This window comes from Ranitomeya variabilis, chromosome 4 (assembly GCF_051348905.1).
Source record: "Ranitomeya variabilis isolate aRanVar5 chromosome 4, aRanVar5.hap1, whole genome shotgun sequence".
Taxonomy (NCBI): Eukaryota; Metazoa; Chordata; class Amphibia; order Anura; family Dendrobatidae; genus Ranitomeya; species Ranitomeya variabilis.
The window spans coordinates 556543361-556555826 of NC_135235.1; the positions used below are offsets into that span (position 1 = coordinate 556543361).

The 12466-nt window shown below is 50.2% G+C and overlaps 1 protein-coding gene across 2 annotated transcripts in view; it reads right to left on the minus strand.

Annotated features, from left to right (window-relative positions):
• ASIC2 (acid sensing ion channel subunit 2) overlaps window positions 1-12466 on the minus strand; it is a 1067153-nt gene that overhangs the window by 21141 nt on the left and 1033546 nt on the right. For both annotated transcript variants that reach the window (XM_077252712.1, XM_077252711.1), the window contains exons 4-5: window positions 4109-4259; window positions 3926-3982 (exon numbers count right to left, since the gene is read on the minus strand). In XM_077252712.1, the coding sequence (XP_077108827.1) occupies window positions 3926-3982; window positions 4109-4259 (208 nt within the window). The remainder of the gene's footprint in view (window positions 1-3925; window positions 3983-4108; window positions 4260-12466) is intronic.

The following is a 12466-nucleotide window of genomic DNA, read 5'->3' on the forward strand; positions in this document are numbered from 1 at the left end:
ATTTATTTTGGTCATTACCGCTAGTCACACAGCCACGTAGCCCGCAGCTGTGATTGGAAGTAGAAAGGTTACCTCCAGTCACTGGCATGGGCTGACAGGACTATGGCATGGGTTCCCCTGTATTTTTGATAACCAGCCAGGCAAAACTAACAGCTGTGGGCTGCAACCCTCAGCTGTCAGCTTCAGCAAGGTTGGTTATGATAAATAGAGGGGTCCCCAAGCCATATTTTTAATTATTTAAATAAATAATTTTGAAAAACGGCATGGGGTCCTCACCAATTTTGATAACCAGCCAAGCTAAAGCAGACAGCTGGGGACTAGTATTCTCAGGCAGGTAAGGGCCATGGATATTGACCCCCCAGCTTAAAAACAGCAGCCCACAGATGCCCAGGAATTGTGCATCTATTAGATGAGCCAATTCTGTCGCTTTGCCTGGCTCTTCCTACTTGCTTTGTAGCAGTGGCAAGCGGAGTTCATATTTGTGGGTTTGCTGTCACCTTTATATTGTCTGGTGACATCAAGCCCACAGCTTAGTAATGGAGAGGCGACTATAAGATGCCTATCCATTACTAATCCTATAGTTATATCGTAAATAAACATACAGCAAGTACAAAGTCTTGCATCAGAATTGGTGCATCTTATAGATAAGCCTTTTCTCTGCGGCTCCGAGCTACTATTTTTTAGGGTTGGGGGGGCAATATCCATGGCACCTTACGAGCCTGAGAATACCAGTCCCTCTATGCTTGATAACCAGCCTAAGTTTTGCCTAGCTGGTTATCAAAAAGACTAGGAAATCTAAGCCATTTTTTTATTACATATTTCGGGCGCAAGTGCCAGCTGATGAATACTCCCATCAGCCACTACCTTCTCTTGCTGTTATTATCGGCAGCATTCGTAGGCTGATGGGAGAACTAGCCCCATCAGTCTATGCCAGTGACTGGACCGGTGATGATTTTACCTCCGATCAGAAGCAGTGTTTGCCACACTATCATGCACATGACAGTTTTGCAAACACTGGATGTTCGGGACCCGCGTTCAAGTGAATGGAGTCCAGGTCCAGGTACTGCTCTGATACCCAAACCTAATTTTTTTTTAACTGTTCGGCTGAACCTGCAGACTCGAACATCCACAGGTTCGCCCATCTCTAGTGGTGACGGCCGTGGTGAAATTTGTTACGAAGCCTGTGGTGACATCTGTGCTTAAGGCTGTTGTGAAGACTGTGGTAAATGTTATGGTAAAGACTATAGTGAAGGCTGTGGTGGGGAGGGCAAGATTTCAAAACGGAATCAATTAGAAATGGAATCATGGGCGACATAGGCTCCCAAATAATTCCAAATAGTTTAGCTGTAGAGAGATGGAAAAGGGACTGATTATCTATAAACAAACACAGCCATCTGCTGGGTAAAACTGTACGTGAAAGGAAAAAAGAAAGAATTGTGTTAGCCGGAACCAAATTGTGCTGGGAGATTTGCAGGGGGAGTGAATTCGCCTGTTGAACCTGATCAGGTGACATACAGGAAGGACTTCCTGAATATAAAAGGCCTGGCCAGGGTGAGAAGAGCAGTTGGTACCTGAACCTGCACCAGTGCAGGTCATATGCCTGCGAGGTGGGCTTGCAGCCACCATCGCCACAGAAGAGTCTGGGAGAGGCCAGATACCGCAGAAGGCCTGAGTTGTGAGGAAGATCCATGCTCCGCTCCAGTGGAATGCTGTAACCAGATCCAAACCAGGCCCGAGAGATGCCACGGCTGAGTTACTGGGACATGCTTGAAGAGCGATACAGGTGGGACATCGTGAGCCAGTGAGCGAGATTCGGGCAACTGCAGTTGAGGCCTGAGATCCAGACTACCCTGGCAAAGTACCGAAGACCAGAGTAACGTCGGTCAAGACCCTGGACCCAGACAACACCAGTCAAGAGTCAAGAACCAGCCCCCTCCACTTTACCAAATCAAGGAGACACCCGTTGGCGGTCAAGAACCGATAATACCAGAAGAATATGCAGCACCCCAGAGTCCTGGTCGTTGCAGTACTGTGGCTCCGCCACTAAGGGGAGCTATGGTACGTCTGATGGCACTGAAGGAGTTCATCTGACCAGGTATCACAGACACCAATACATTTCACAGTCGGGCCTCCAGGGGGAGCTAAGGGTTCTATTCATTAGGCCACTCCTCACATACTGGTAAAACTGGGGGTCAGGCAGGAAGTTAGAGCAGAAAGCTGACTGGGTTGGAACCAGGCAACACCTTGTGGCAGAGGGTGTTGTGGGAGAAGATTCGGTAGGGTCCCTGTCAGGGGTGGGATCCTGACAGAGGCCTGGCTACAAGAAGGAATGTAACGGGATCGTGCCTGCTCAGCATAGCGGCGGTGCCCAAGGAAGGATTAGAAGCAAGATAGATTGTGCTGAGTGAGAAACGAGATCAAAGCAAGAAGGAGAATACCAGTAGGAGTTGTGCTGTGAGACCGAGGCAACATCCTACTGAGGCGCACAACCGGCGGCCGGAACGCCGAGGGAGTATTACAATATTCAGCTTCAGGCAATACTCTAAACCAACGGCAGGACAGTCAGTCTAAGGCGGGCTGTCTCACCCAAATCACCTATGCAGTCTTGGGGGGCAACTTGTGGAGAGGGGCGACTCTAGGGTCCCGGAAGAGCTCCGAGCCTACCCGTCATACGGGTGCCATCCTAACCGCAACATCAGGGAGGGACGGAGGATTAGCAGAACATCATCTAATCGAGTTGTGAGGGAACTTAAGAAACGGACACAACAGTTGTGTGGACTTTCCGTAAGCACAGCAGGGAAGGACCGCAACACCTAGCGCTAGAAGGAAGGCACAGATTTCCACCTGTTAAGAGAACTCTGGAGGTGCCATTGGACCGGCCGGACTTGCGCAGCCTGGTTATCTGGATTCCGGACTGAGGACCCAGAGATCTTCAGTAAAGAGGTAAAGAGACTGCAACCTGGTGTCCTCGTTATTTACTGCACCGCACCACCACCACCACTACCACCATCCATATCTATTATTCACTGTACGCCCCTCGGCAGGGTCACGGACCGGGCCTAGCCACCGTGACAACCCCAGAGCAGAGACTCAGAGGCCCGGTACCGGGTACCCCTCGGCCCTGCGGCAGTGGGGGCGCTACAAATACGCTACCAGAGACTCTCACCTCAGCTGGTGATCGGAAGATGCGAGTGAGCAGGGCCGTTGCTTTCAGCACAGAATCTCGGTACCGGGTGTGGGTTGGGGGAGGCTGCAGATGATTTAGTGCCTGGCTGATGCTAATGTGGTCCAGAAAGTGTTATTAGACTTTATCAGGGCCTAGAAAGCTGCAAGGGTGCTCTAGAGACTGTTCCCGCTAAATACAGTGTTTGCCCCCTTCCTGGTTAGACCAAGGTTGGACTGCAGACACCGAGCTGATCTCAAGGACATATCTCTCATAATGTACTAACCAATATATCTCTATGCATATAATTGCCTGCTGCCTGTAAATGATACCATGAATATTGTTCTTCTGCGATTTATCTGTGATAATAATCTTTCCCGCATTTAACCCTGTTAAGTGAATAAAGTAGAAGTAGATTGTTGATCCTGCCTGTTGCCTCTGCTGTTGCATTCAGATCACCTGCTTTTCATAGCCATGATCATTTTTTAAACTAAGATGGTGCACTTGACTTCTGCCTTTATTTATTTTTTTAAATCATGTTTAGTTTGCTAAATGTGCCCCCAATGAATCAGTCTAACCACTCATTCAGGTCTATAGCTAGAAGGAACAGGATCATCTACACATCATTTATTTATCCAGCGGTACAGAGTAATACTAGCGTTTCCATCCCATAAAAATTGCAGATACCCAGAGGTCTGTGTGTGCATGGTGTGCGGCGCACACTGTGCGTCTGTGTGTGTTACTGTGAGGTGCATGACTCACTGAGGGCCGGCTCCGCACACTCCTTGTACTGCTCTGGTGTACAGAAGGGAGCATCACCTAGAAACACAGAGACAACTCTCATTACTGACATGTCATCCTAGATTGTACAGCACATAAACCTGCAGAAGCAAACATCCCAATGGTTTTATCCCAAGCAGAGAATTCTGTAGTTGCCCATCTTACCTGGCATGTGTACCATTTTGCAGTTGCAGTTCTCGACAATGTATCTGGTCTCACAGTCAATCCTGCATGCTGATATACTGTATACTGGGAAAAAGTCCGAACCCAGGTCGGAAAATCGACAAACACCCCACGGAGATGGGAGGTACATCAGCTACAAGAAGAAAACAGAAAAACACAACAATGAACATTAATGATTACTAATGTCTGCACCATACTCTATTACCGTACATAGAAAAGAGCAGCATGAAACCAATATTGCAATAGTCATACTCTATCCAGCATGTGTGGTTTTCTCCACACATATCAGTGACCACAAGTGATATTTAAAGGGGCTTTCTTGACCAGAGCAGGTGTAAAGGAGGATGGCTATTCATATCTATAGCTAAGCCAGCCACATTCTCTTTATATGTGATAAAGGGACTTACCTATTGAACTAAACAGTGAGAAGTTTCCCACTGAACACGAAAGTAAGCAATATCGATTTGGGCAGTTATCAGTGAATCAAAGACTCTAGAGCTAATTAAACTATATTACTAAATGTTTATAACTTAATATTTTAAGCTGCTTTATCTATATTTTTTTTTCTGGAAAACCCCTTGAAATTCACCATACACTCTTCTAAGGCTGCTTTCACATTAGCGTCGGTACGGGCCCGTCGCAGTGCGTCGGCCCGACGTACCGACGCATGCTGTGAAAAATGCACAACGGGGGCAGCGGAAGCAGTCTTACGACGCTTCCGCTGCCCCATTGCAAGGTCCGGGGAGGAGGGGGCGGAGTTTCGGCCGTGCATGTGCGGTCGAAAATGGCGGACAAGACGCGCAAAAAAAGTTACATGTAACTTTTTTTGTGCCGGCGGTTCGCCAAAACACGACGCAACCGTTGGATGACGGTTGCGACGTGTGGCAATGTGTCGGTAATGTAAGTCTATGGGGAAAAAACGCATCCTGCGGGCAACTTTGCAGGATGCGTTTTTCTCCTGAATGACGCATTGCAACGTACAGCCAAAAACACTAGTGTGAAAGTAGCCTAAGTTATGAGTAAATTATTAAGCAAATTAGATTTTACTATAATAAAGATGTAATTTATTGGTTTTTTTTTTCAAATAAACTAATGGATGGTATTGTGTCTCAGGGCTCTTTGGATCAAAGAAGTCAATCTCAAACATCTGTGATAATTAGTCTGCCAGATGAGCCGAATTAGAGGAAAACTATTCAAGAAGAACTTTCCACATTAGTAATCAGGCTACAGGTTTCAAGCAATATGGGAAAGAAAATCAATCTCTCTGCTGCTGAAAAGCTTCAAACAGTGCAATGCCTTGGACAGGGTGGGACAATATTTGACATTTCATAAAAAACATAAGAGGGGTCATAGCACTGTGAAGAGATTTGTTGCTGATACAGAGCACAGTTGGCTATGTGCAGATAAAGGCATAACGAGGAAGGTTTCTTCCACATAAATTCATCTGATTAAGAGTGAAGCTGACAAGTAGCAAACAGGTATTTGAAGCTGTTGATGCCATTGGAGTCCTGTGAACCTCAAGGTGTAGAAGGAACCTTCAGAGTCTTGCAGTTGTGCATATAAAACTATTATTCAGCCACGCCTGAACAGTGCTCACAAACAAAAATGGTTGCAGTGGGCCCAAACATACATGAAGGCTAATTTTAAAACAGTCTTGTTTACTGATGAGTGCTTTGTAACCCTGGATGGTCAAGATGGGTGAAATAGTGGATGGTTGACAGATGGCAATCATGTCCCAACAAGACTGCGACACAAGCAGGGAGGTGGTGGAGTCATGTTTGGGTTGTAATTATGGGGAGAGAGCTGGTGAGAGGCAGTTCACATGAAAACAGCAGCTCTGGGAAACTGTTCTCACATCCTGCAAAGAAATTAAATCAGAAACTTTACAAAAACTCTCAAGTTCAATGAATGCTAGAATTGTAAAGGTGATATCAAAGAAGGTAAGTAAGGGGTCTTATGTCAATGTAGCGCCCCCACTGCCGCAGGGCCAAGGGGTACCCGGTACCGGGCCTCTGAGTCTCTGCTCTGGGGTTGTCACGGTGGCTAGACCCGGTCCGTGACCCTGCTGAGGGGCGCACAATGAATGATGGTGGTATGGTGCTGATGTTATGGTGCGGTGTAGTGCCGGTCGCGGTCAATAACGAGGACACCAGGTTACAGTCTCTTTACCTCTTTACTGAAGGCTTCTGAGTCCTCAGTCCGGAATACGGTTAACCGGGCTGCGCAAGTCCGGCCGGTCCGATGGCACCTCCAGAGTTCCCTTTGCAGGTGGAAATCTGTGCCTACCTTCCTGCGCTTGTGTGTTGTGGTCCTCCCCTGCTGTGCTTACGGGATAGTCCCCACAACTGTTGTGTCTGTTTCTCGTGTTCCCTCACAACTCGATTCTGATGTTCTTCTACGTCCCCCAGATCTTATGGTTAGGACGCACCCGTATGACGGGGGAGGCTCGGAGCTCTCCCGGGACTCTAGCTTCGCCCCACTCCTGTTGTTACCCCCCCTGTGTCTTCCTGGGTCAATCGGGTGAGACAGCCCGCCTCTAACTGACTGTCCTGCCGTAGGTTTGAAGTATTGCCTGGAGCCTGATACTTCCTCGGCGTTCCGGCCACCGGTTGTGCGCCTCAATAGGATGTTGCCTCGTCTTACAGCACGACTCCTACTGGTATTCTCCTTGTTGCGTTGATCTCGTTTCTCACTCAGCACAATATACCTCGCTTCTTATCCTTTCTTGGGGTACCGCCGCTATATCGTGCAGGCGCGGTCCCATAACGTTCTCTCTGGTTGCTAGGCCTCTGTCAGGATCCCACCCCTGACAGGGACCCCTCCGAATCTTCCCCTACAACACCCTCTGCCACAAGGTGTTGCCTGGTTCCAACCCAGTCAGCTTTCTGTTCTAACTTCCTATCCAACCACCAGTTATACCAGACTGTGAGGAGTGGCCTAATACATAGTACCCTTAGCTCCCCCTGGAGGCCAGACTGTGAAATGTATTGGTGTCGGTGATACCTGGTCAGATGAACTCCTTCAGTGCCATCAGATGTACCATAGCCCCCCTTAGCGGCGGAGCATCAGTACTGCAACGACCAGGACTCTGGGGCGCTGCACTCCCCCCCGGTTAAATCCAGTACTCCTGGACTGGGAAGAAAACAACAATACATGTCAGCAAAAAGACATACAATTTTGAAAATGCAAGTACAAGTAAACTTTTTAACAGAGCTTCCCTTTATGGGAGGTAAGGACACTTGAACGTTACAAACATGGTTAAATACTTTAAATAACATACTATAAATAACTTATTTTACCCAACCGGGTATTCTACTAAGTGCAAAATTTGTGAACAATAATTTAACATTGCCTTTAAGGACGTACTCGCTAAATCCACTAAAGACCCTCTTATAAGACATTATAAGGCTACTCAACTTTTCTACATTCTCCTACTTTACGTCTGCAGGACCGCCTGTCCTAACTGCTCCAGGCCTGCTGCCTCTCCTTTCTGTTACAGGATCGCCCCTTTCCGCCTGGGCCTACTGTCCTTCCACTACTATACACAGTATAGAACATATCATTTTTCTTTCAGTTCCAGATCACTGAGCCATCTCTATATGGCTCCTAGGAGGACTCACTGACTAACCCCGTACGGGTTCACTTTCTGTCCTCATTCTTCTATCAACATCATTAAACATTTCTTACAATCAACTAGTTAGCTACATTTAACTTTCACATATCAGCATTATTACTTTTTCTTTTAGAGCATCATCATTCTCTAAGTACTATCAATGAACATCCCCTTTAAGAGGGGACCAAGTCTCTATGAGGTAGTGCAGCTTCTCAAGCTGCAAGTCTGTTCGCAGTAAAGACTCCGGTAATGTTTTCAAGAACAGTATCTTCACAAAGAGTCCTTTCTTTATGTAAAACTAGTAGAGAGCACCTTTAAGAAGGTGCAAACTATTTACAACATCAGTTTGTGAATCATTCACCGTCCATGATTCGGCAGTAGTGTTGAGCATTCCGATGCTGCAAGTATCGGGTATCGGCCGATACTTGCTGTATCGGAATTCCGATACCGGGATTCCGATACTCTTGTGGTATCGGGTATCGGGTATCGCAACAACATTAATGTTAAAATGTGTAAAAGAGAGAATTAAAATAAAAAATATCGCTATACTCACCTGTCCGACGCAGCCGGGACTTCAGCGAGGGAACCGGCAGCGTTGTTTGTTTAAAATTCGCGCTATTACTTGGTTACGTGAATTCCCGGCTTGTGATTGGTCAGGTCGGCCACGTTGCCGGGACGCGGACCAATCACAGCAAGCCGTGACGAAATTACGTCATGGCTTGCTGTGATTGGTCCGCGTCCCGGCAATATGGCCGCCCTGACCAATCACAAGCCGTGACGTCACGGGAGGCTGGACACGCGCCCATTTTAAAATGAGCGCGTCCAGCCTCCCGGCTTGTGATTGGTTGACCGCGGCGCAACCAATCACAAGCCGTGACGTCACGGGAGGCTGGACACGCGCCCATTTTAAAATGAGCGCGTCCAGCCTCCCGGCTTGTGATTGGTTGACCGCGGCGCAACCAATCACAAGCCGTGATGTCACGGGAGGCTGGACACGCGCCCATTTTAAAATGAGCGCGTCCAGCCTCCCGGCTTGTGATTGGTTGACCGCGGCGCAACCAATCACAAGCCGTGACGTCACGGAAGGCTGGACACGCGCCCATTTTAAAATGAGCGCGTGTCCAGCCTCCCGTGACGTCACGGCTTGTGATTGGTCAGGGCGGCCATATTGCCGGGACGCGGACCAATCACAGCAAGCCGTGACGTAATTTCGTCACGGCTTGCTGTGATTGGTCCGCGTCCCGGCAACATGGCCGACCTGACCAATCACAAGCCGGGAATTCACGTAACCAAGTAATAGCGCGAATTTTAAACAAACAACGCTGCCGGTTCCCTCGCTGAAGTCCCGGCTGCGTCGGACAGGTGAGTATAGCGATATTTTTTATTTTAATTCTTTCTTTTACACATTTATATGGTTCCCAGGGCCTGAAGGAGAGTTTCCTCTCCTTCAGACCCTGGGAACCATCAGGAATACCGTCCGATACATGAGTCCCATTGACTTGTATTGGTATCGGGTATCGGTATCGGATTGGATCCGATATTTTGCCGGTATCGGCCGATACTTTCCGATACCGATACTTTCAAGTATCGGACGGTATCGCTCAACACTATTCGGCAGTCTTTTGATAACTGAGCAAAAGTAGAAAACAAACAAAAAGCAATAGGGATCCCGGGTCAACAAAGGGATCCCTTTAAGAATAACCCTAGACGGGTTTTAGCAGCAAAACAGCAGCAACAGTTAACTATTTACATGTGCAGAGTATTAGGATATTTACTTGAACCAGTCAGGGGGCAGCACCGGCGGAGGCAACCCCTTTGGATATTGCCCACCGCCTGGTACTGCATAAGGGGGAGTGCTGTCCCATCTGGGGGTCTGTGTACCCACCGTCTTCCGTTCTGGGGCAGCAGGAGCACCGACCACCTGAAGAGACGCCTCCCTGGCCACGAGAGTGGTTGCAGTGACGATGCTGCATGTCGTGGTCTTGACAATAGTGCACGTTGGGGTGACCACGGTGGTTTTGGTGATGACCGTGGGCTGATCACAAGGGGGTACCTTGGCTATGGGGGGCAGTTTCTCTGACACCTTAGTTGAGGGTGTCACGGGGCTGTGCCTCTTGTGGACGTTCAGGGCGAACCACCCCTTTTCCCCAAAATGCTGGGTGTAGGTGACTTCGTCCCCCGGGTAGAGATCCCGGTCTGGGTTGCCCTCTCTGCGATGCGACTCCACATCCCGCCGGTTAACAAAGACTTCGGCGTATAGGCCCGGCTCTTTTATAAAGCCCCAGTCCCCACGGAGCTTAAAGGCGACAACGGTGCCCTGCCTGCGCGGGGCCTGGTGAGCGGTGGGGTCCTTGCGGGCCCGGTCCTTGGTCGCCAGGTCTTTTTGATGATGGGCCTCTAGCCCGGCCTGGTACACCTTTTCCTTCTCCTCCCACTGCTGTTCCAGCTGGGTCTGGTATTCCTCCCAGCTCAGGGCCTGCACCATCTCCCCTTCCTGAGTCTTCACCCCGGGGAACCCCATGAGGTTAGATCCTGGGTTCACCCAGCGACATACCGTGCGCTCCGTATGGGCCTCACACAGCAGGGTAGTTGGCGAAATCGGGGCTTTCAGGAAGTGTTCCATACCCGTTGCCTCCTCCCAGGGCAACAGGCGCTGGCGTCTATGGGTCCCAGGGAGAGGGGGTGCCGCAACGGGGCCTATTAACAAGTCCTCTGCTGGCGGGACAGGGTCGACGGACTCACCAGCCGATGCAGGTTCCTCCTCCGCGGCGGGTTCCGCTGGCTGTGTCGGCGAGGGCCTCAGCAGCAACTCCGGTAGCGGTACAGAATCCGATGCCAGAGAACTTTCTTCCAGCGCCACCTGGTGCGGAGCCTGGGCCTTCACGTTCAGCTGAAGGAGCTGGTGGATCAAGTCCTCCCTCTCAGCCTGCAAGAGATCAGCGCTGTCCGTGGAGAATTGGCTGCGGTGCTCATCCGGGTAGTTGGGGGAGACTTCTGCTTCAACCCCACATTCGGGTCCCGAGCTGCTGGCCATGGCGTCCTCCTCGTGGGTCGCTTCCTGGTCTTTTTCCCGCTCTCTCCTTCGTGGGCGGTTTCGTTTTCTCTGTCTCCGCCCACCATTGAGAATCAGGAGGCGGATCTCGGCTGCTGACGGACACGTCCTCACGGTGCAGAAATATTTAGACTGGGCGACCATTGTCTTTCGCGCTCTTCAGCTGGTCCACGCCTACTCCACGCCCCTCTTCTTCTCCTGCGCTCTCCTCAGCGCTGTAATGGCGGCTGGTTTTGGCGGCAAATGACAATGCACAGTCTTTGCAATAAGTCACAGTCTAAGTATAATAAATCACAGTTCCAAGGCACACATGACCTGATTCCTCAGGCTTAAGTAGATCCTGTTCGTGACGCCAAGTTGTAGCGCCCCCACTGCCGCAGGGCCGAGGGGTACCCGGTACCGGGGCTCTGAGTCTCTGCTCTGGGGTTGTCACGGTGGCTAGACCCGGTCCGTGACCCTGCTGAGGAGCGCACAATGAATGATGGTGGTATGGTGCTGATGTTATGGTGTGGTGTAGTGCCGGTCGCGGTCAATAACGAGGACACCAGGTTGCAGTCTCTTTACCTCTTTACTGAAGGCTTCTGAGTCCTCAGTCCGGAATACGGTTAACCGGGCTGCGCAAGTCCGGCCGGTCCGATGGCACCTCCAGAGTTCCCTTTGCAGGTGGAAATCTATGCCTACCTTCCTGCGCTTGTGTGTTGTGGTCCTCCCCTGCTGTGCTTACGGGATAGTCCCCACAACTGTTGTGTCTGTTTCTCGTGTTCCCTCACAACTCGATTCTGATGTTCTTCCAAGTCCCCCAGATCTTATGGTTAGGACGCACCCGTATGACGGGGGAGGCTCGGAGCTCTCCCGGGACTCTAGCGTCGCCCCACTCCTGTTGTTACCCCCCCTGTGTCTTCCTGGGTCAATCGGGTGAGGCAGCCCGCCTCTAACTGACTGTCCTGCCGTAGGTTTGAAGTATTGCCTGGAGCCTGATACTTCCTCGGCGTTCCGGCCACCGGTTGTGTGCCTCAATAGGATGTTGCCTCGTCTTACAGCACGACTCCTACTGGTATTCTCCTTGTTGCGTTGATCTCGTTTCTCACTCAGCACAATATACCTCGCTTCTTATCCTTTCTTGGGGTACCGCCGCTATATCATGCAGGCGCGGTCCCGTAACGTTCTCTCTGGTTGCTAGGCCTCTGTCAGGATCCCACCCCTGACAGGGACCCCTCCGAATCTTCCCCTACAACACCCTCTGCCACAAGGTGTTGCCTGGTTCCAACCCAGTCAGCTTTCTGTTCTAACTTCCTATCCAACCCCCAGTTTTACCAGACTGTGAGGAGTGGCCTAATACATAGTACCCTTAGCTCCCCCTGGAGGCCAGACTGTGAAATGTATTGGTGTCTGTGATACCTGGTCAGATGAACTCCTTCAGTGCCATCAGACGTACCATAGCCCCCCTTAGCGGCGGAGCTACGACCAGGACTCTGGGGCGCTGCATCAACAGATAACTTGGCCCAGTAGTGTAGCTACTGAGGGGTGCAGAAGGGACCGTCGTCCAGGCCCTGTCACATGAAGGGGCCCACCCGGACTCACGGCCACGGACGGACTTCTGTCATTAAGAAGAAGGCGGCATTGGCGCTCTGATGTGTCAGAGAAAGGCACAATGCCTACTCCCCTTCTGAGACTC